Below are 22,747 nucleotides of genomic sequence, written 5' to 3'. Positions count from 1 at the left end.
GGCAGGAGCTGGGACCGAGCAACGGGATCTCACCCTGTCGCAGGGATTCGAACCGCCGAGCTTCTGATTGACAAGCCCTAGGCTCTGTGGTTTAACCCACAGCGCCACCCGCGACCCTAGATCTTCTATAACCCCTATTTTAAAACAGCGGCATTGGTTGCCAGTTTGTTTCCTTGCCCAATTCAGGGTGCTCACATTGGTGTTTAAAACCTTAAATGATTCAGGTTCCAAATATCTGTCTCCTTTTGTACAGAGCCTCTTGTGTGCTGAGATCAGCAGAGAAGGTCCTCTTGGTAGTTCCTCCACCCTTAGAGGTTCAGGGAAGGCATTCTTTGTGGTGGCCCCTAAGCTGTGGAACTCCCTTCCCACAAAGATGCTTCTGGCACCTTCATTATGCTGTTTTTGGAGAATGCTGAGGTTTGAGGTTTATGTTCTTAGGATGCACTTTATTTTTATGGCTATTAAGTTGTTTTAAACTGTTTTTAATACTATGTTTCAATGCTGTAACCTGCTCTGGGATCTTAGGGTGAAGGGTGGATAATAAATTACAGTCATACCTCGTGTTACGAACGCTGCGTGTTGTGTTAGTCATGGGTTACGAACGCGCCGAACCTGTAAGTACCGGAATCGGTTACTTCTGGTTTTGGCGGTTTGCACATGCGCAGACGCGCAAAATGACATCATGTGCAGAAGCGGCGAATCACATCGTGCACATGCGCAGACGCGGCGCTTCAGGATGCCGAACTTTCAGGTTACGAACGGGGCTCTGGAACGGATCCCGTTCGTAACCAGAGGTACCACTGTAATGTTATTTTGGTATTCTTGCTGTTATTATTTCGTTGGTGTCTTCAAGGGCTGTGATTTTTTTCCTTTGTTTTTTTACAAGTCATTCTGCACAATGTAAAAAGTTAAAAGGATAAAATAAATTTTAAAAATTGTGTAAGAAGTCTAAATGTTGGAGTACACTGGAATACATGTGAAGAAGCCAATTATTCATTGGGGGAAAGGCCTAAAATTCCAGAGAGGTGAAGGTGGGTAAAAACAGCCATTTTCCTTTCCATTATGTTGTTGTGGTAAAATGACGACGCGTCGAACAGAAGGGTGAGAATGAAGGGAAGGCCTCGAGCCAGGCATGAGGCTCCCATTTATTGAAAACTTCACAGCTAAGTTAACCATTAACATACACAGAGAACTCCAAAGACCAAATAAGGAATGGTGTGCCTTCTGATACCAAATATGGAAGTTGCTCCTTTGGTTACACCCATGTGACATCTTCATTGCGTACGTGACTTGATGCATGCTTACAGCTCTCTCACTCACCCCCTCCTCTAAACACCTCATGATCTCCAGTACTTTTCCACCTATTCCTTTGTTCTCCTGCTCTGCCTAAACATGTGTTTCCCAACTTGGTGCCCACAATGCCCACAGAGCCAAATGAAGCTCTGCATCTCACCCAATCCAGTGTGGTATGCCAACACTTATATATTAATTATCCTTATCTAAACAGAGAGGCGTGGTATGCCAGCGCCTGGCTAAACTATAATTCCCACATCTCCCCCTTTTTAATTTATTAAATGCAAAAGGCCAAATTCGTTAGATGAGCAAGGGTGTCAGCATATCTGTGTCAGACGTGGAAAGTCACTTCTGTGAGAGGGTAAGGAGTGCCGCTTTTATGGGCATAATATGTATGTCATGAGGCAAAACTTGTGCAACAATTGCATTAACTTTGTAAACCTTCTCATATAAAACATATAAACATATAAACCTTGTATCAAACTATGTAAACTTTTCAAACAATTTCAACAATAGCAATAATAAGAATACTTCTCAGTCTCTCAGAAAGTGAGGGCTCAATAGCTTAATGTCTGTCAAATGTTCAACAAAAGTAACTTGTTCCTCAACGGAGGCGTAGTGTCTTCTATAAACGTGTTGACACATTACTGATGACGTGCATAACTATGTTCCTGTGTCTGCAACGAGTTAGTGGTTAAACAAGTGAAAGCTGCCATCAACAAATTGTCTGGTGTTGGTGCAACATTTTGGCTTTTTAGTAATTCCACAGCTTGGGACGAGAGGGCCTTAATTTGTCCCCAGGTGACACGATGATGTTGTAGTGGCACACGATTTCGATCTCTCTGGGGATCATGGAGTTGTAGTGCAGCCAGGTTGAGCATCTGGTCTGGGTGTGAGTCCTGGATCTGCAGTGCTGCCAGGCTGGGCGTCAGGTGAAACCTTGGATCCTGCAGACCCTGACGCCAATCCATCTTTCCAAGGCCTTACACAGCGAGCTGGAACCCAAACTGGACCTGAAGGAGAAAGCACAGCAGCATAGCCCCGCCCCCATGTCAAAAGGGGGGCAGGCCCTAGCCAAACAGGGTTAGGCAATACCCTATACCTGACTTGTGGCTGGGGGAAACTCACTTTCTGACCAAAATGATTTTCAATTGGAGTTGACAAATTTGTGATGTTTAAATGATTCAATGTAAACAAGACTTTATTCAGCCATTCCTGTTTTGCAGGAAGGCTAACTGGATTCCCCCCTTTTTGTTTATGTTTGTCAAGAGCTGTTTTTAATGTCCTATGCGTTCTCTCAATTATAGCCTGTCCAGTCGAATTATATGCTATACCAAAACGATGCTGGATTTGCCATTGTGTACAAAACTCTGCAAAATCACGGCTACAGTATGCAGGTGCATTGTCTGTCTTTAGAATTTGGGGACGACCCATGACAGCAATTGTTCTTATACAATGGTTAATAACATGCTTTGTGGCCTCTCCTCTCTGAGGAGTCGCCCAAATGTAGTGAGAATGCGTATCAACTGTTACATGGAGATGATTCCAAGGTGCAAAAGCAGAGTATTGTGTAACATCCATTTGCCAGATTTCATTAGCTTTCAACCCTCTGGGATTTACACCAGTAGAGGGCGATGGTGCAATTTGAGAACATTGAGGGCACTGTTGCAAAATAGCTTTTGCATGTTCTAAAGGAAGCCGAAATTGTTGTGCCAAAGCTTTCGCATTTTGATGAAACATAGCGTGACTTTCCCAAGGCGTAACATCATATATCTGCTGCCTTGTTGCCATGTCAGCCTGGGCATTGCCTTCAGACAGAAGACCAGGGAAAGACTGATGTGACCTAACATGTGCAATGTAGAGTTGACAGGTGCGACTTTGCAATAACTGTTGCAGTGTGAGGAACAAACTTAATAGATTGTCATCTAATTTTGGTGTAACATAGGCACCTGGAAGGGAAACAACAAGTTGACACACATATTGGCTATCTGAGATGATGTTAATATCCTGCATTGGGAAGTTCTGAAGTGCTAAAATCACTGCAGCTAATTCTGAACGTTGAGCTGATTTCTGTGGTGGAGTGATTTTAGTCACCCATTTTCCTTGCTTCAACCAGACTGCTGCACCCCATTGTGGACCTCCGTCCGTAAAAATTGTAGGAGCATCTCTCAAAGGATGCTGTGAAATTACAGAATAAACTGAAACAGGAATTTGATGAAAAGCAAGCAGACGGGGATCTGATGGAATATGATAAGAAATCTTCCCCACATAATCAGTTAAAGCTGCTTGCAACTGCACAGAGAGACTAACCATGCGTTCCCAATCCCGTAATGGCAGAGGAATCACTATATTAATTAAATCTAAACCAAACAGAACCCTGCTTCTCTCTCTGCCTTTGAACACCAGTTCAGCAAACATCTGTGCTAAGCTGCTGACAGTAGGTCCTGGTGTATGTGGCAGATTAATCCATTCCAAAATTAACAAAGATGCCTTTTTCTTACCATGCCCTGGTATTTCCTGAGCTACAACTGCTGTAGGTATTTTTGCTGTAGAAATAAGAATCAAAGACAGTGGGACTCCATCCTGGCATCTATCTACCCATACTAATTTTAAGGCATCATTTACTCTGTGAAATACTGCCTGTTGCTCTGAGGTTAAGGTAATCAGTTCAGATGGATCCTTTCTACATTTTAAAGCTCCAAATAAAGGTGTGAGCATGCTTGTGGGCAGACCCACGTAAGGGCGAAGCCAATTGATAGAACCTAAGACTTGCTGTAGTTGTACATAAGACATGGTATCTGATATCTTAATTTGCGGAATTTGTGGTTGAGAATATGTCTGCAATAATTTATGGCCCAAATATAAAAATGGCTCCTGCATCTGAATTTTTTCAGGAGCAATCTGCAGTCCGAAATCAGATAAATCCTTTGATAACTCTGTCAGCCATTCAGGTGCAATGCATGGTGCTGCGACCAATATATCATCCATGTAATGCACCAGATAGGCCTCTGGGTGGCGCTGTCTGAATGGTTTCAAAGCCTGAGCTACAAAATACTGGCAAATTGTAGGACTGTTAATCATGCCTTGTGGTAAAACCTTCCATTCATAACGTTCTGCAGGTTCAATATGGTTTTGAGCAGGTATAGAAAAAGCAAAGAAAGGCCTGTCCTTTTCACACAATGGAATGGTAAAAAAGCAATCCTTTAGATCTACCACCATTACCTGAAAACTGCGTGGAATTAAATTAGGATTAGGCAGACCACATTGTAATGCACCCATGGGTTGAATAATTGCATTAATTGCCCTAAGGTCATGTAAAAGCCTCCACTTGCCCGATCGCTTACGTATTACAAAAACAGGTGTATTGAAAGGGCTAGCAGAAGGTTGAACATGGTTGGCAATCAGCTGTTCTTTCACTAATTCCTTAAGAATTAACTGTTTTTCCTGTGTCAATGGCCATTGCTCCACCCATATGGGACTTGTGGAAAGCCATACCAGAGGCAAGGCAGTGGGTTTAGAAAAACTCATGATTCTCAATCATCTATAACTAGCCTAGCATGGAATTGCTTCATCAAATCCCTCCCCCATAGATTAACATGAATGGGAAGGATTACTGGCTTCAGCTGAGCGGAGTGAGTTCCATCAAAAGCTGTTACCGTGAGCCACCTTGTACTGGAGCGCGCTGCCTGAGCTCCTCCGACACCCCAAACTGAAGGTGACTCTGTTGTGGGCCAGTCTGAGGGCCACTGGTCGCTCCTGATCACTGAGATATCAGCTCCGGAGTCTAAAACACCTTCAAAGGACCTGCCATCCAACAAATATGTGCGTTTAGGTTTTGATTCTTTAATACCCTCAATCACAGCCAAAATGCCAGGATGCAAGGAACGTGAACAGTCTGTAGACCCAAAACCGCCTGTTCCCCGCATCACAGATTCCCCCCCTGCTGGAAGTACATAGGGCAGGATAACTAATTGTGCAAATGACTCTCCCTGTTTCAGAGTCATTGGAAGATTTGTTTCAAATTGAATCATGATAACCCCCTCATAGTCTGCATCAACCACGCCAGGAATTACAAAAATTCCTTTTTTTCCAGCAGAGGATCGAGGGAGAACCAGCCCTACAGTATGTTCTGGCAGGGGTCCCTTTAACTGGGATGGCATAAGAATCACAACCCCTGGAAAGGCAACAAATTTATCCTCCTGATTAATCAAATCTATACCTGCACTACCTTGTGTCGCTGCCTTCGTCTTAGAAATATCAGAGGCGACAGCAATTTCTCCTGGGCTTGCTGCTGGCCCGCTTCTCAGTTTAAAGCCTCTGTAGTACTGCGACATTTATTAGCCCAGTGAAAGCCTTTCTTACATTTTGGACAGACTGTTTTTGGCTTAACACTCTGACCTCCTGCCTCATTGTTCTTGTGAGCGCCCCCTCCAGGAAATCTGCATTGTGCTCGAAAATGCCCCCCACGACCACAGTTGTGGCAATTACCTGTGGGTCTGTTAAAGCCACCCCTGCGCAGAGCTGCTGCCAATGCTTCCATTTGGAAAACATTTGTGCCAATGTCTGAGCATGCTCTCAGCATATCTGCTAGCTGATAGTCCCCACGTGCAGTCACAGACTGCAGTGCACGGCGACAATCAGCATTAGCTTGCTCAAAGGCTAACTTCTTCATCAACTCTCCACTAGCCTCAGGGTTATCTACTTGGCGATGAATAGCCTCCTGTAACCTATCCACAAAATCTGCAAAAGATTCTGAAGCCCCCTGCTTAATTGTAGCAAATGACTTAGCAGGCTTCCCAGATGCTGGAACCCTGCGTAAAGCCTTAAGCACACATCGAGAGATAACAGGATAGGCGACTTCTGGAATACCAGCAGCCTGCTGTGCTATTGTGAGAAAATTCCCTGCACCATACAACTGATCTGGAAGATATAATCCTCCAGAACTATTGCCTGCCTGCAAAGCTTCTCGTTGAAATTCTGAATCCCAAATCACATATTGTGCAGGAGTGAGAAGCATCCTGAAAAGATCCTTCCAATCCTGAGGTACCAAATTATAAGAGGTGCTCACACTCTCTAGCAACCCCTGAGTAAATGAAGAACGCAAGCCTGTTTCCACTAAACTTTTCCTCAGCTCTCTCATAATCTGATAAGGTATAGGAGCCCATTGATATTGAATTTGCCCTTGGGCATCCACAACCTGGGAAACAGGAAAAGCATGCAATCCTGCTTCAAGTTCTTCAGCAGTAAGAGTCCCTTTCAACTGTTCTTTTCGGAAACCCATCCTAATTGCTCCTAATGTTTCTTTTTTGGGCAGGGAAACTACCGGAGAACTAGCTGGCAAAACTGTTGCCTCGGAGACTAATGACACAGGAGGAGGGGTGATTTTCCCCTCTCCTGTGAGCAAAGAATCTCTCTGCAGCTTTAACGCTTGCAAATCTGAGAGCGAAGGGGGAGAGGCCCCTTTTTCTGGGAGCAAAGAATCGGATGGGGATGGCGCCTTGCTATAAGTACAATCCAAATTCTCAATTGCATCCCTGCACTTCTTCCATAACGCAATAATAGATATGGGAGCCCGTGGTTTGCACAAAAGCTGTTGTCCCACTCTTTCCCAGCTCTGTAAGTCTAGAGATTCTTTCTCTGCGAACCACGGACACTGATTTTTGATTTCCTTAATCAAAAGCTCTAAATCCTCAAAATTAACTTCTGCCTGACCAAAACTCTCCAGGATATCCTGTAAATCCTGCACATGCTTGTTTTCCTGAACTGTTATGCCTGACCCCATACTCACTGTGAGCCGTAGCTGATACCGGTAGATCTTAAGGCTATGCCTGCCTTAATGTGTGAGTAGAAGCTTGATCGCGTCGGGATTCACCAGATGTTGTTGTGGTAAAATGACGACGCGTCGAACAGAAGGGTGAGAATGAAGGGAAGGCCTCGAGCCAGGCATGAGGCTCCCATTTATTGAAAACTTCACAGCTAAGTTAACCATTAACATACACAGAGAACTCCAAAGACCAAATAAGGAATGGTGTGCCTTCTGATACCAAATATGGAAGTTGCTCCTTTGGTTACACCCATGTGACATCTTCATTGCGTACGTGACTTGATGCATGCTTACAGCTCTCTCACTCACCCCCTCCTCTAAACACCTCATGATCTCCAGTACTTTTCCACCTATTCCTTTGTTCTCCTGCTCTGCCTAAACATGTGTTTCCCAACTTGGTGCCCACAATGCCCACAGAGCCAAATGGTATGCCAAATGAAGCTCTGCATCTCACCCAATCCAGTGTGGTATGCCAACACTTATATATTAATTATCCTTATCTAAACAGAGAGGCGTGGTATGCCAGCGCCTGGCTAAACTATAATTCCCACACCATTAAAAAAAAAATGCTAAAAAGCTCAAGTGGTTGAGGAAAGCGTTACAGAGTCTTGCAGTCGTTTTAAGTATTTCCTAGAATCTAGACTCTGGAAAGTTCCATGTCGCCTTGGGAGGCCCCCAAGCCTAAAGCTTAGGCATAAAGGAGGAGGAGGAGTTTTGGATTTGATATCCCGCTTTATCACTACCCAAAGGAGTCTCAAAGCAGCTAACATTCTCCTTTCCCTTCCTCCCCCACAACAAACACTCTGTGAGGTGAGTGGGGCTGAGAGACTTCAAAGAAGTGTGACTAGCTCAAGGTCACCCAGCAGCTGCATGTGGAAGAGCGGAGACGTGAACCCAGTTCACCAGATTACGAGTCTACCACTCTTAACCACTACACCACACTGGCAAGGTTGTAATTTGTATTTGCTGACTTAACTTTAGAACATAAGTGGGGAATGTTTTATTTCAATTAAGTGTTTTAAATTTGTTGTTAGTTGCCCTGAGCCCGGGTTTCTGAACTGGGAAGGGAGGGGTATAAATAAAAAAATTATTATATTAATTAATTAATTACCAGATGTGTGACATGAATCATCTTCTTCTTCGGCAATCACTCGTAGCTGAGTAAGATTGTCTTCCTTATATACGGTTTTAACAGAGTTCGTAAGTGACCGTGGAGGCCAATTCTGGACCCACACATCCTTCCATAGTGGGGATATTGGTTCCCTGGCGGGAGTTGATCACGGTGTGGATTTGCCAAGCGCGCCTTCCTCTTAGCACGTTTCTCCCTTGCGTTCTGAGTTTGAGTGTCTTCAAAGTCCATGATACCTTTGTTAAAGGCTGTTCTTCAACTGGAGCGCTCGCAGGCCAGTGTTCCCCAGTTTTTTTTTTTTTAGATTTGCCTTGTGACATGAATAGCAGGAGCTTAAAGTGATGGGTCGTGGGAGTGTGGAAAAAAACTCCATATTAGCAGTAGTTTCAATGGAAACTGCTTCCCTCCACTCCCAGCACTGCTGTTTGAACCTCTGGATTTAAAGAGGTTTAAAGAGCAGCATGGACATGTTTGCACAAGGGCTTTCGAAACAACACAGCACTGCTCATATTGTAGGTCTGCCAAGGGTGGGGAGATAAAGATTTGGCCCATTGTCCAGCAAAGGTTCCCCAAGTTAGGTTGATCGATGAGATACTTTCACAAGGCATATTTACCATAGTGAAAGCAAGAACGCTAATGCCTTCCTCATGCTTGACCTCTAACCTAAACATGTCAATCCAGACAGAACTTGATCTACTGTACTTAGATCCCTGGAGGAAGCTCTGTTTGAGGCACTGCTGCCACTAGCAGTCACACTAGCTATTTTTTATGAATTAGAACCTCTCACTAAAAACTTATGCTCTATTTGCACACTGTTCATTTCACTCATCACCTTTAGTGGAAACTTACTCAATGATCTGAACGACTGAACAACAACAGACCCAATGATAAGTTTATACCACCACCCCCTGCCCCCACAGAACTCTAGATCAGTATCCCTCTTTGCTTTAGACCAGACATGGCCAAACTTGTCCCTCCAGATATTTTGGGACTACAACTCCCATCACCCCAAGCTAACAGGATGAGTGGTCAGGGATGTTGGGAATTGTAGTCCTAAAACATCTGGAGGGCCAATTTTGGCCATGCCTGCTTTAGACAAAGCCTTCATAGGTGACCGAGCCCGTCAGAGTTCTCTAAGCTCTCAATGTTCAGACTTCATGAAATCTGACCTAGGTTGTTCCACCCTTAGCTTGACTCCCTCTTTACCACAGTGCTCCATACCTCGCCTTCGATCTTTTGTTATTTTGTGTTTAATTTAGATGGGAACCTAGTATTTCCAAGTCTCTCTTGCCACCCAAAGACAGCTTGTATTGCATAAAGCAGAGTAGCCAACATGATGCCCTTCAGACGTTGCTGAGCTCCAAATCCGCATTGGCTATGTTGGCTGGAGCTGACAGGAGTTGGGAGTCCAACAACATCTTGGGGACAGAACATTGCAAACCTTTGGCATAAAGCTTTGGGGCCCAGCAGGGCTCCTCTGGCCCCTAATTCACTATCACAGACTGCCCCAGTGGTTTGGCACCCAAAATAATCTGCAAACACATTAGGGTTGTGCGATGCTTTGAGAGCTGTATCTTCTTATATGGAAAAAATGTAAGGCTTTCACCATGCAACCTCTATTGGAGTGTTTATAGCACCGCATCACATTCCTGGTTTTGCATGAAGCTAGTACAGGGTTGGGGATTAAAAGAGAAGGCAGGTTACACAACACCAAGGGAATGAGAAGTTGTGTTTGAAGCAGAAGTTTGAGTAAAGCAGGGATGGTGGGGATGCATAAAGGGGGGAGACAAGGCATGGAGATGGCGGGAATGTAAAAATGGGTGCAAAGCAGGGGTGCAGAATAGAAGAGAGCAGTGGCTTCAGAAATGGGCTTTGGAAAGTGAAAGCGAGTTTAGATAGCAGGAGCATAGCCAGCAGAACAAGCAGGGGGACAGCCCTTACTCCATTCATATTGTCACTGTTTGGGTTTGGAATCTTTTCAGTTAGTGCAATTAATTTTCTCTGGGTCAGAACCACTGTCTTTTACATACAGGGAGTCGAACACCATTTTTCTAATACTAGCAGAATTCAACAAATAATGCAAAGTGGGTACGTTTTGACAATATATTTATTATAAAAAGCTGCAAACATGCCAATCCTTTTGAATTGTCTTGTTTACTATAAGCAACATACAAATCAGGATTATTATTTTTTTTAAAAAAAAGAATATCAAAAAGAATTGCATTGTATATTGATATATAGTACACCGACTACAATAATGCAGTTTGAAAAGTCTGTGAAAGGCACTTCCAAAGTTCACAATAAAAAAGTAAACACTGAAAATCTACAATATGAAGCTGAAATTCAATTTCCCTTCTGCTTCAGTAAACAATTTTTTTTTATTAAATTGACATATATAACACACACAGTATTTCACAGGCCACAATTTCCCCTTCAGATACTCACATATAAGCACTATTGAGTTAAACAAGACTCATGTAACAGCAGGATTGCAAATAATGAAATACTTGTTATATGTAAGCAAACACTCGAATTCTGCTCATCACTGGTGTCATGTGACCATGTGAGCTGAAATTTCACAGATCACAATGGAACAGGAATGTTGATACCTTTTAATGATCATATACAGTTTCTTCCTAACCCTCACTCCCACCAAATTCTACCTAATACTGGGGAGGAAGGTTATAAACACACAAGATACTGTCTCATGGCCATGGCAAAGTAATGGCAGTTGACAGAGCTATGCTTTGTGATACAATGTGGAAGTGTGGACAGGGTTTCAATCCATGCTGGCACTATGGTGAATTGAGATAACTCTGATGCTTTTCCTGAAGGAGGTAGAGAGAGACACACTTTTCAGCAGTTTGTTACTATACCTCTAGAAACAAAAAGTAGAGCTTAACACAGCACATGGAAATCAATATCTATATAGCCTTCCTACATCCCCAATAATCACCACATGACAGGTCTTTTCCCCATTACAAGTCATGGAAAAGAAATGTAGTCAATGCTAGCTTCTAAAACTTTTCATTTTACATTAGTAGAATGTAGACCATATGCAATCTCATGAAGAGAGAGGTCTATGCCTACATAACATGATCCACATTGCAATCCTATGCACATTCCCTCAAAAGCAAGTCCTATTGAGTTCAATGGGGCTTACTCCTAGTTTAAGGGTACATGATTGCAGCCTTAGTCATTTTACCAGAAAATTCTTGAATAGGAAAATGCAACAGAAAGAACTATATAAAGATGTTTAAGAAGGCACAAAGACCACAGTAGCACTCCTCAAAGCATTGGTTGCTCACATAGAGAAATGCAGGGACTCCAACTTATAACTACCGGTACATAGGAGCAATCTGCAATGAAAAACAGGTTGCATCCTCTTCACATTTCTCCTTCAAAGCGAAAGCAATTCTGACAGTGGTTTGTGATGATTTTGGTACTCTGAACTCCTAAACCCTCATACTGAACTAGCCAAAGTGATTGAAGTTTTTCTATCATATAGTATGAGGGCTATATCTTATTCTATAGCTCAGTCTCCCTTTTTATTCACACTTACTGCATCCCTGGCTTCAGTAGTAATTTGGTTAGAATATTTTGTGTGTGTGTGTGCAGTATACTTTTCCTGCTTCACCTTGTACTTTCCAGATATATTTTAAGGGAGAGTGCATATTCATGCTAGAAATGAAGGCGAGCAACAGAAGTCTTCAGAAAGTGATATGTCCTAAATTACATCTTTTTGATTACAAGGTAGCTGCTAAAAGTTTTGTGAAATGTAATTATACAGGAGGATAGATGCAACCTTAGTCATTTAACCAGAAAATTCTTGAATAGGAAAATGCGACAGAAAGAACTATATAAAGATGTTTAAGAAGGCATAAAGATCACCGTAGTATTCCTCAAAGCATTGGTTGCTCACATAGAGAAATGCAGGGACTCCAAATTATAACTACATAGGAGCAATCCACAATGAAAAACAGGTTGCCTCCTCTTCACATTTCTCCTTCACAGCGAAAGCAATTCTGACAGTGGTTTGTGATAATTTTGGTACATGGATAGATGCAGACAGGCACAGGCATCCATTAAATGTCAAGAGCTGGTAGCAAATTTCTGTTAGTCTATTTAAGGTGCAATGCTATGCTACCTGGGAGTGAAAAGCCCATTACTCTCCAGGAGACTTACTTCCAAGTATGCATGGAGAGGACTGCACTGTTAAGCAGCTTCAAATAAAGAAAATAAATGGTTCTGCAGGGGCATTAGAAAGATTTATACAGAAAATAACAGGCAACTAGTCATGTTGGCTATATTACCTCCAGCATCAGAGACAGTATACCTCAGAATACCAGTTCCTGCACTATCACGAGTGGAAGAATACTACTGTGGCTTGTGGGCTTCCCATATGGCATTACAGAAAACAAAATGCTGTGCTAGACAAGGCTTTGGTCTGATGCTGTAGGGTCTTCCTTATGAGCATGCTCGGTACCCACGGAATGTTGAACTGCCAGACAGGAATAATAATGAAAAGGAGAGGCAGGGTGGAATGCCTAAGCTTCCTTACACATGGAGGAAAGCATGGTTGGCTGGCACTCTCAACAGGAGCATTAGGACCAGAACAGGAGAATACAATATTTATGTATTTATATCCAGCTCTTCTACTAAGCCTAACATTGTACTGCAGGTCTGACATGTTATTAAGATGATCAATAATCTCATTCAACCATGTTCATGCAGTGGTACAGTAAATACTCTTCTTTTGGTGGTGGTTGTTTTTTTTAGAGCAAAGGAAACTGGAGTATTAGACAAAGGAAAGTTACCTATGAAACTGACATGCTTGAAATTAAAACTGGGAAAGCATAATGAAGCAAATGACTATGCAATTGCTGCACAAATACAGAAAAGTTTTCTTTAACAACTTACACTATCTCTTGCCAAAAAACCCAAAACATTCTACTCAATACTATTTCTCTTACTTCTTTTCATTAGTTCTTACTTTGTAATAGTTGACTGGAAAAAGTATATCCAGTTTTACACTGATTTTGTTGTGGTACACCTCTCATATTATAAGCATTAACAATTACTGGCAAAATCATGGTAGCAGACGCTTGTTGCTACTCGTCTTGTCAACCACTCCCTTTCACTAGACTTCAAATTATTGTATGGCATATCCATGACTCCTACTCTGAAGTTGTCTTTTTCTTTTTAAGAAAGTGTCAACAATTTTAAAATCAGATATAGGAAAACAAATCCAGATGACAGATCTTTTTTTTTTCTTGTGGTGTTCAAGGCATTAAAAAGCAAACACTGTCAGGGTTTCTACCCCACCTGCACCAGAGTAGTATTTTAAGAAAGTATGCCAAAGTACAGATTCTGTTTGAAAAGGCTTCTGCACAGATACAGAGCAGTAAATCCATTTGAAGTTAATGCTTTGGAGGATCCATGTATGCTGGGTTATAAGGTGGCTGAACCGCAGGAGCTCCAGCTGTAAAACAAGACAACATTTTAAATATATATTTTATAAATACTATGCTTTTTTCCCAGGCTGATTATGAGCACTCTCAAGAGAATCTACTTATTTGCGAGCTCAAGAAGGACTTCCAGCCTCATCAGCAAAATCTTCAAAGCAGATTGTATCAAGGCTTTTAAAAGTTATTTTCCTTTAAAGGAGAACATCTCTCTTAAACAGAATGGAAGTTCAAGGAAGGGTCTCTTACGACAAAACTGACTCTGTCCTTACATACTTTTCAGGGTAACCCAAAGCTGAGTGACTATACAGGTATGCTGCTCAGTGCGATTAGACTCCTGACCAAACTATAAAGTGAGGACAGGATTGTACATTTGGGGGAGGGTTGAGCCACCCATGGGGAGGGGGCGGGGCAAGCCTCTCCAACGCTAGGAGCCTCTCCGCCGCCTCCCCCTGTAGGGCAGCTGAGGGAGAGGCAGTAAGCAGGCGTAAGTCCCACGCTGCCGTTATAACGGCAGTGTGGAACCTGCAGGCGCCTAAGCCACCATGTCACTCCTAAAAAGTTTTGTGTGCCCATTTTTTAAAAATAAAAAACACCTTTTGTCACACACACCCTCGACGATGACACCCAGGGTGGACTGCATCCCCCACGCTCCCCTTCCTCTACCACTGGCCACAGTTGCTCCAGTGTGGCATTATGCTAGCATATTTGACGCCACCAGTACAACAGGCAAAAACTGACAAACTTGGCAGTTTAATGGTACAGAAACGTGCTTTAGTTAGGATCCTAAGTTTGCTCAGAGGTCAACATCACCAGGAAATTTGGTGTAATATAATGCCAGGAAAGTTTTGCAATAATAAAGATCACTTTTTATAGAAGTCAGCAGAGAATCTAAGATAATTGCCCCCCCCGCCCCCTCACTGTCTCAGCCACATAAAAGGATAAGATTTCAATTAACTCTGCAGCCAACCATAGCACAATACAGTAAGTATACAAGCCCCAACCAAGGATCACCAATCTAAGATATTAAATAGCACCTCAAGGGGCACATTGTTGCCCTCCTGTCAAGAAATCTTGTGAGCATGGAATGAGAACTTGGCTGGTGGAAACCTTGATGAAATAGCAAAGAACTAGAAAAAAATAAGCTAAGAAGTAGAATGAGCATATTAATGGTTCACGTCCTCTCAGAAACCTTGTGTCTGCTCCACTTCAAGATAAAAACACCCAGAGACACCCCAACTCTTGCAGCGTGGGGTGCAATACAAAGCACCCCCGTGCTTCTCAACAGGTTCTCTCCTTACCTGCCATGGTTTCATGGTAGGGTGGTGGTCCTGCAGGCTGTGTGGGGTAAGGTGGAGGGTACTGCGTTGGGTAGGGTGCTGCTGGCATCCCCTGATGCGGTTGCACTGGCAGGGGATTATATCCTTGATACATCCCTACAGGGTAACCTTGTGGTGGCATCCCAGGCTGCTGAGGATATGGCACCTGCACCACAGTTGTGGCTGTAGTTGTGGTCACGACAGCTGTAAGACATTGGAAGAGTGCCAGGGAAGCAATCAGCACACGAAGGAAGATGATTATATTTCTAAACAATCCCTTTGCTCCCTTTTTTTCCCATTTTTTTGTAAACTCAACTGCCACCAACTGCATTCTAAAGCTATTCCGATGATGAAGCTTACCCTCCCCTCACACACGAATATCTTAGTCCTCCTAAGAGTCACAAACAGACACTACACAGGGTTGAATCCCGCTAAGTCACTGCGCATGTGGAATGACTTCTGCAAGCACATCAGAACTTATCCTCCTTTTGCACCCCCTGCCACACACCACCCCAAATCTGCTCCAGGGGTTGAGGAAACCCCAGAGCAGATTGGAGGGGAGGGGAGAGGAAGTTCAGCTGTGCTTGCAGAAAATGTTCTGAACATACTACAGTTTAGCTGAACTCAACCTACATATTTGATTCACTTTACAAAATCATGGCTATTTGGTTGTTCAGATATTTAGACAATTCCTGCTGTAACTGTTTGTTGGCCTCCAAGTCCAAAATGCTGCTGAGGTAAACAGGCTCTTGATCTCAGATGTGTCTAAATAACATGAATTGCTTTCTGCAGCTACACCCCAAAATTACGCATGGCACTAGACAGCACTATTTTTTTTTTATAAAAAAAGTTTATGAGTCATGAATAATTTCTTGTTAGAACAACATTCTTTCTTTTTTTTACTAAGAGAAGGTAAAAAGTAAACCATAGGTGATACTTACGCCGTGGTTGCCTTCGGCATGCTTTGTACAGGCAGCAGCATGAACAGGTGAAGCAGAAAATGATGGTCACCACAAACAGTACGAATATGGAAACTCCAACAGCTATGACAGTCCCACTGTAAGAGGAAAAGACACATTTGAAAACTAAGGTGTCTATCAAAACTGTAGGCAATCTTCAGTTATAACTGAAAACACTGATAAATCACACTGTTATCCTTTGTTCATCAAATACTTGGTCTAATTTGTTATATTTAGGGGGAAATGCATAAAAATAACATTCAGTGCGCAAACATGCAATTTCCCTTAGAGGTTTATCATATGGATTACCGTCAAATAAAAAAAATGAGGGATAAAAATTCAGTACTACGATCTAGAAGCGTTCTTTCACGAAGAGGCATAGTCATACTGAAGAAAGAACAAGCAGCAGAGAGGCATATATATGCATCATGTGTATCAGTATACCTGAAGGAGCGTCTCCACCCCCATCATTCAGCCTGGACACTGAGGTCCAGTGCCGAAGGCCTTCTAGCGGTTCCCTCACTGTGAGAAGTGAGGTTACAGGGAACCAGGCAGAGGGCCTTCTCAGTAGTGGCGCCCCCCTGTGGAACGCCCTCCCATCAGATGTCAAAGAAATAAACAACTATCTGACGTTTAGAAGACATCTGAAGGCAGCCCTGTTTAAAGAAGTTTTTAATGACTGAAGTTTTAATGTATTTGTAATCTTTTGTTGGAAGCCGCCCAGAGTGGCTGGGGAAACCCAGCCAGATAGGCAGGGTATAAATAATAAATTGTTGTTGTTGTTGTTGTTGTTGTTGTTGTTGTTGTTGTTGTTGTTAATGAGTGGATGAGCAGGTACACACTGTGTTGGGGTGCTTGGTCACACTTGCATGCACATGGCTTCATGTATGTATGTCAGCAAGGTGACCGTCCCTGAGTGCACAACTCACTTGGCTTCCAAACACCATCAATCTTTAGCAGTATGCATTAACCAACACTTGCCAAGGACAAATATTTAGCTCTGCTCCTTTTCTGTGCTGAACCTACTATGCATAGGGTGATCATTAGACCAGGCCACAAGACACGACTGTTTGGCATTTGTTTAGTACTGATAGTGTGCTGAGCACACTAAGGTAACATGGTTCCTGCTCAGAGGTCTTACAATCCACAGTTGAAGGGATGGGTAAAGACTACAATGCAGGTGGGTCGGTGTCCCCTGGTCACCTTTTATGTGGCCCTTGACACCTCCTGAACAGTGTTTGAAACTCCCATTGTTCTAGGCGCATTTGTGATAGGGGATTTCATTGGCGTGAGCAGTTTCTGAGCTCTGGGTGCAGTGCTGTGCCTAAGATTTCAGATTAAAACTGCAGAGTGGAAGGAAAGAAGGATCTTTTTCTGCCCCCTCACTTCCAATTACTCTCTGAAGACTGGAGAAGAGACACTCTTAATAATATTAGGGGGGTGGGCAGGGGAAGGACTAGACCAGGTAAAAAAAAAAAAAGGAACACCATATTTTAGCTGCAGTTCATTCATTTTCAGCTTTGTATTCTTGTTATAAAAAGTGTGCCTAGACATACCTCAGTTTCTAACACAGCTCCTGAAGCTTCCCCATTCTTCCATCTCATCCATTTTCCCCTTCCACTTCCTTTTCTGTCCCCCCCCCTGGTTTTTCAAAGTGCTCCTCCCCTTAGTATATGCCATTTCAGAACAATTTCGTTTTGATAAAAATAAACTGATTTCTTTTTTCTTTTTCTTTTTTACTTCTCCTCCTGTTTGTATGGCTTGGAAAAAAGAAGTATTTCCCCCACCTGTCCAAGAAAAAAATTAGTAGGCTTCTGCCATAAGTGTGTGGGTGTGTAGCATCCTGAAGTCAAAAAGTAATTACTTTCATTTGCTTTCCAGAACAATAGCTGTACTGGCTGTTGTTGTTGTTGTTTTTAAATCCTCTGTAGTTATTTGAGACTAACCTCATAAAACCCAGTAAAGCTTTCATCTTAGTAGAATTGCACAGCATTAGGAATTCTAACCAGAGGCATACCACAGCTAAACTTAAAGCAGCGTGGTATTTACTCCACCTTTATCACCACCTTTCTGTAACCACTGAGGCAATGATGACACTGACAGGAGGGAAAAGTTCCTCACCCTTGAGTTAAAAGTTAGGGTAGAGAATGGTAAAAGAAGTTGATCTTGAGGAGAGATTTAGATGAAAAGAGAAGCTGCACCAGGCAAAATCCAAATTGGGCAACCTTCAGTGACCAAGCAGCATTCATAAATCACGTGCACTGAGCAACTTTTCATAATTTATTTGTTTTTTTAGTGTTGACCGTTTTGCACAAATCATTCTGGGTTTTCTAGTCATTGGTTAGGGCAGTGTTTTTCAACCTTTTTTGGGCAAAGGCACACTTGTTTCATGAAAAAAATCACGAGGCACACCACCATTAGAAAATGTTTAAAAAATTTAACTCTGTGCCTATATTGACTATATATAAAGTAATTCTCTTGAATAGGAATCAAATAAACACAAAGAAAGTATTTTATAATTACTTTATTATGAAATAGTAAGTAAACAGAAATATGAAAAATTATAAAATACTTTATTCAGTGTGCAACCAGGGCCTGTTTGGCTGAACACAAAGCTGATATTCTGGCTGGAATTTTTCCCAAGGCACACCAGGCAACATCTCGCGGCACACTAGTGTGCCGCGGAACAGTGGTTGAAAAACACTGGGTTAGGGGAAGGAGCACACCAAGGCCTAATTATAACCACTAGGGAAGGGTTTCAACATAGTGATATCACGATAGCTTCATCAGCAAAAGCATTTCTGCTTGCTGGATGGAATAATCTCCCCTCTCCTTCTCCCAAGTACTGTTCTGGGCATTATTCTGACCCACCCGAGCCAATCTAGGGGACACATGGGGGGAGGGGAGGAGGGGTAAAATCCAGTTGTCCCAACTTCCACTTGTGGGACCAATTAATTCAGTCCAGCCCTAGGAATCTAGTTCAGTTATCTCTGGCTTCTATTATTTTAGCAGGAATTGCCCAAGCACATTCAAATTATTTTCTTACTCATAAGGGCAAAAAAATTACATTTCCCCCACATTAAGAAGAATCCATGATAGAGTTTTACATATCAAACCTCCATTTTTAACTTCCTTCTATTATTTAAAACGAATCCAACAACAATAAAAAGCTCCAATGAGGTGGAAACAAAATGGCCACAATGAAACAAAATGAAGCATTTAAGGTAGGGGTCAGCAAACTTTTTCAGTCCACTGTCCCTCAGACCTTGTGGGGGGCCAGACTATATTTTGAAAAAAATAATAATGAACGAATTCCTCACAAATAACCCAGAGATGCATTTTAAATAAAAGGACACATTCTACTCATGTAAAATCACGCTGATTCCTGGACCGTCTGTGGGCCGGATTTAGAAAGCGATTGGGCCGAATCCGTCCCCCGGACCTTAGTTTGGGGACCCCTGATTTAAAGCTTTCACAGTGATACTACATCTTCAGTTGCATGTTTATATTCTGCTCCATGCTTCTGCCAAACATCAGGCCAACCAGGCTAAAAAAAGTTTGTGTTCAACAACATTCAGCCAATGCACTTAGGTTTAATACACTGGTGGGTAAACTACATTATTGTCAGCTACAGTGATAATCTTTCCACTGCATGATGAGAAAACTGAAGGCACACCCAAAATATTTTACAGAGTGCAAAAGACTTGGAGACTGCAGCAGCAAGCCATCTGACAACTTCAGTACTGTACTGACTAATTCCTGAAGCTCATACCAAAATAGGGATGGGGAGAAACACCCATGGCTTGCATTCATTGAGTGTTCCTTTCCTTAAATGTGAAAAGCAAGAGCTTACTGGTGTTATGCAAAATTTAGAGACAATTTACTGTACATGAGCAGCCAAGTGCTGCAGCACGATATGGACTCTTCCATGAACTGGCAACACCACCACAAAATGAAACGTCTTGTGCAACCAAGGGCAGGGAGGGAGAATCACACTTATTGGAGGCCACCTTAAACACAGTCCTTGTAACAGCGTTTGTAATGCAAGCTGAATCAGCTATTTCTTCACTTTAAGGTGCTGATTTTAGAGGCTAATGCAGTGGTTCTTTAATCTACTACTGCCCATCAAGTATGCAACATTGCCAAATGGCCCCTGCCCTAAACCGCCATCATCATCATCATCATCATCAAATTCTAGATGAGGAAACTTGGTCAAAATATATGGATGTTATTTCTAAAAGTTGAAAAAAAAATTATATGATCCGATGAGGAGCCAGAGAATATATACTGGTAGGTGTATTTCTTATACATGCATATGATACTCAGATCTCAGGTTCAATGAGACCACTGTACCAGATGGCCATTAGCCAACATCACCAACAGCAGACTACCACCCACCCACTCTATCTCCAGGCAGCAGCACTGTTATTAAAACTGTGAGGGGAAAGAAGGGATGTGGTTGTGGTTGTTTTGTTCAAGCTGTAGGGGAGGAGCTGAGGAAAGTTGTCCCCAGGTGGAAGAGACAGCGGCAGGAAATGAGGTTGAGTGTCTATTGTCTTCAGCTACAAGCAGAGTTAGCGGTCAAACAAACATTATTTCTGATAAAGCCTGGGAGCTTGCACAAGCAGCAACCGACCTCTCCAGCCAGGCAACAGCCCTGAGTCAGTAGTTTAGGAACTGACCTCCTGGATCATAGCTGCTTCTCTTACAGGGGCCACACGCTAGATGTCTAGTTGACAATGCATACATTACAACATCTCAACCAGTGGGGCACCCCCTCCCCAGAATGGCATATGAAGATTTCACGGTGTGTTCATGTTTCCAAAAAAAAACCTTGTATATATATGTCACAGTATTTCAATACTTTTTAAAATTCAAATAATATAATTAGGGGAGCCAGGTTTGAAGGGAGTATGTTTTTTTACGTTAGCCAAAAGGGATAATGGGTTTGACAAAGTTGAGAAACAGACAGTGCATTATGGGGTTAGTCATCATATAATTGCTCTTCGGTGGTGAGTTTTGAAAGCTCATACAGAGAAGGAAGAAATGGATTCCCAGAAAAATGCCACCATTTTTTAATAGGCAGTTTTTCAAGAACCTGTTTCTCCCTTGTCTCTGGTGATATTAGTGTACCCACTCTGTTGTTTTCTTTCTGGAAGCTCATCAGGTATACTCAGTCTCATTGGAGAGCCGGCATTCCAGTTTGATTGTCTCTTTGCTGCACAAGCTCCTTAAAGAGCCTGAGGAAGAAATCTAGGATCTGGGGATTTATTCTTAGGGTATGGTGAACAGGAAAAAGCAACTGTCCTCTACTGCTGTTATAGCCCATTGCAAAGGAAGAGAAGAGGCTGCACAGATCCCAAATGCCACCCCCCCCCCATTTGCAGAACATGCTGGAGGACAGCATGACTCTGGTCAGTAAATCAGGTCAGTCTCAGCATCTCATAACCACATTTATATAAAGAGAAGCTACAGCTGAATTGTGAAGTACATATTTTGCCAAGGCTTAATACCAAGCACCTCTAGTTAATAGGATTGGGTAAACCCCCATCTTTTGAATTATGGTGCTGGAGGAGACTCTTGAGAGTCCCATGGACTGCAAGACGATCAAACCTATCCATTCTCAAAGAAATCAGCCCTGAGTGCTCACTAGAAGGACAGATCCTGAAGTTGAGGCTCCAGTACTTTGGCCACCTCACGAGAAGAGAAGACTCCCTAGAAAAGACCCTGATGTTAGGAAAGATGAAGGGCACAAGGAGAAGGGGACGACAGAGGATGAGATGGTTGGACAGTGTTCTCGAAGCTACTAACATGAGTTTGGCCAAACTGCGAGAGGCAGTGAAGGATAGGTGTGCCTGGCGTGCTCTGGTCCATGGGGTCATGAAGAGTCGGACACGACTGAACGACTGAACAACAACAAACCCCCATCTGAGGCCCAAGAGAGTGAAGCTTCAGGCCAAACCATGCCAACATTAAAATACTTTTTTTTTTGTTAAGACCATGTCCATCCTTTATTTAACATCCATTTTTCCTTTAAAAACATAATAAATAAACAAAACATCAAGGTAGGTAAGTAAGTAAGTAAATTATAGCAAGAGGAGTAATAAATACAAGACAATAAAATAATAGTCATAATAAGCTTTTTTAAAAGCATAAAATATATTCCATAGTGGAATAAAAGGTTCATATTTATACAAAACATATCAAATAATCATGAGTACTTAAAGGTGTCTTTGCATCAAACGTGCAGGTTTTTTTAAAAAAAGAATTTTGCTTCAGCTGGTGTGGGTGGGAAGGCAGTGCTGATAATTAATGGGATCACACAGCTGAAGCAAAACGCTTTGCACACTCCTTTTCCTTTGTACACAATAAGGAGAACTCTTCCCCACTTTCCCTTGCTTTCTGCTTCTGCCTTTGGTAGAATGCATTCCTTGCCCCTCTCCCCTGTACCAGGGACACAAACCAAAAATTCTTCCCCCAGTGGCTGCCAGTGTGCTCAGTTTCTCCTATACTGCCTTGCTCTTGGTCTTTGGTGTTGTTCTCTCCCAGAATATAGTCTAGCGTTGCCTTTCTGAGCCGTCTAAATTTGCTACCCTAAGCTTCTGCATGAGGTGCTTGCACTGCTGGGCCAGCCCTGTGGGCAGGTAACTAAACTGAATAAAGTAAAGATGGGTAATGTCCATGAAGCCACAGTTACCGGTTGTGGATACTTAAATAGTTGCATGTGATCATTTTATTCTTTATAGCATCAGTAGAAA

General features: G+C 42.6%; 1 protein-coding gene across 1 annotated transcript in view; it reads right to left on the bottom strand.

Annotated features, from left to right (window-relative positions):
* Positions 1-10,335: 10,335 nt before the first annotated feature.
* Positions 10,336-22,747, bottom strand: part of SHISA5 (shisa family member 5) — a 36,289-nt gene continuing 23,877 nt past the window's right edge. The window contains exons 4-6 of the mRNA XM_033140749.1: positions 15,972-16,087; positions 15,013-15,234; positions 10,336-13,728 (exon numbers count right to left, since the gene is read on the bottom strand). Coding sequence (XP_032996640.1) covers positions 13,667-13,728; positions 15,013-15,234; positions 15,972-16,087 — 400 coding nt within the window. The 3' untranslated portion in view covers positions 10,336-13,666. The remainder of the gene's footprint in view (positions 13,729-15,012; positions 15,235-15,971; positions 16,088-22,747) is intronic.

The sequence above is a fragment of the Lacerta agilis genome, chromosome 2, assembly GCF_009819535.1.
Source record: "Lacerta agilis isolate rLacAgi1 chromosome 2, rLacAgi1.pri, whole genome shotgun sequence".
NCBI lineage: Eukaryota > Metazoa > Chordata > Lepidosauria > Squamata > Lacertidae > Lacerta > Lacerta agilis.
The sequence above is the reverse complement of the archived record's forward strand: the minus strand, read 5'-3'. Positions and strand labels throughout refer to the sequence as shown.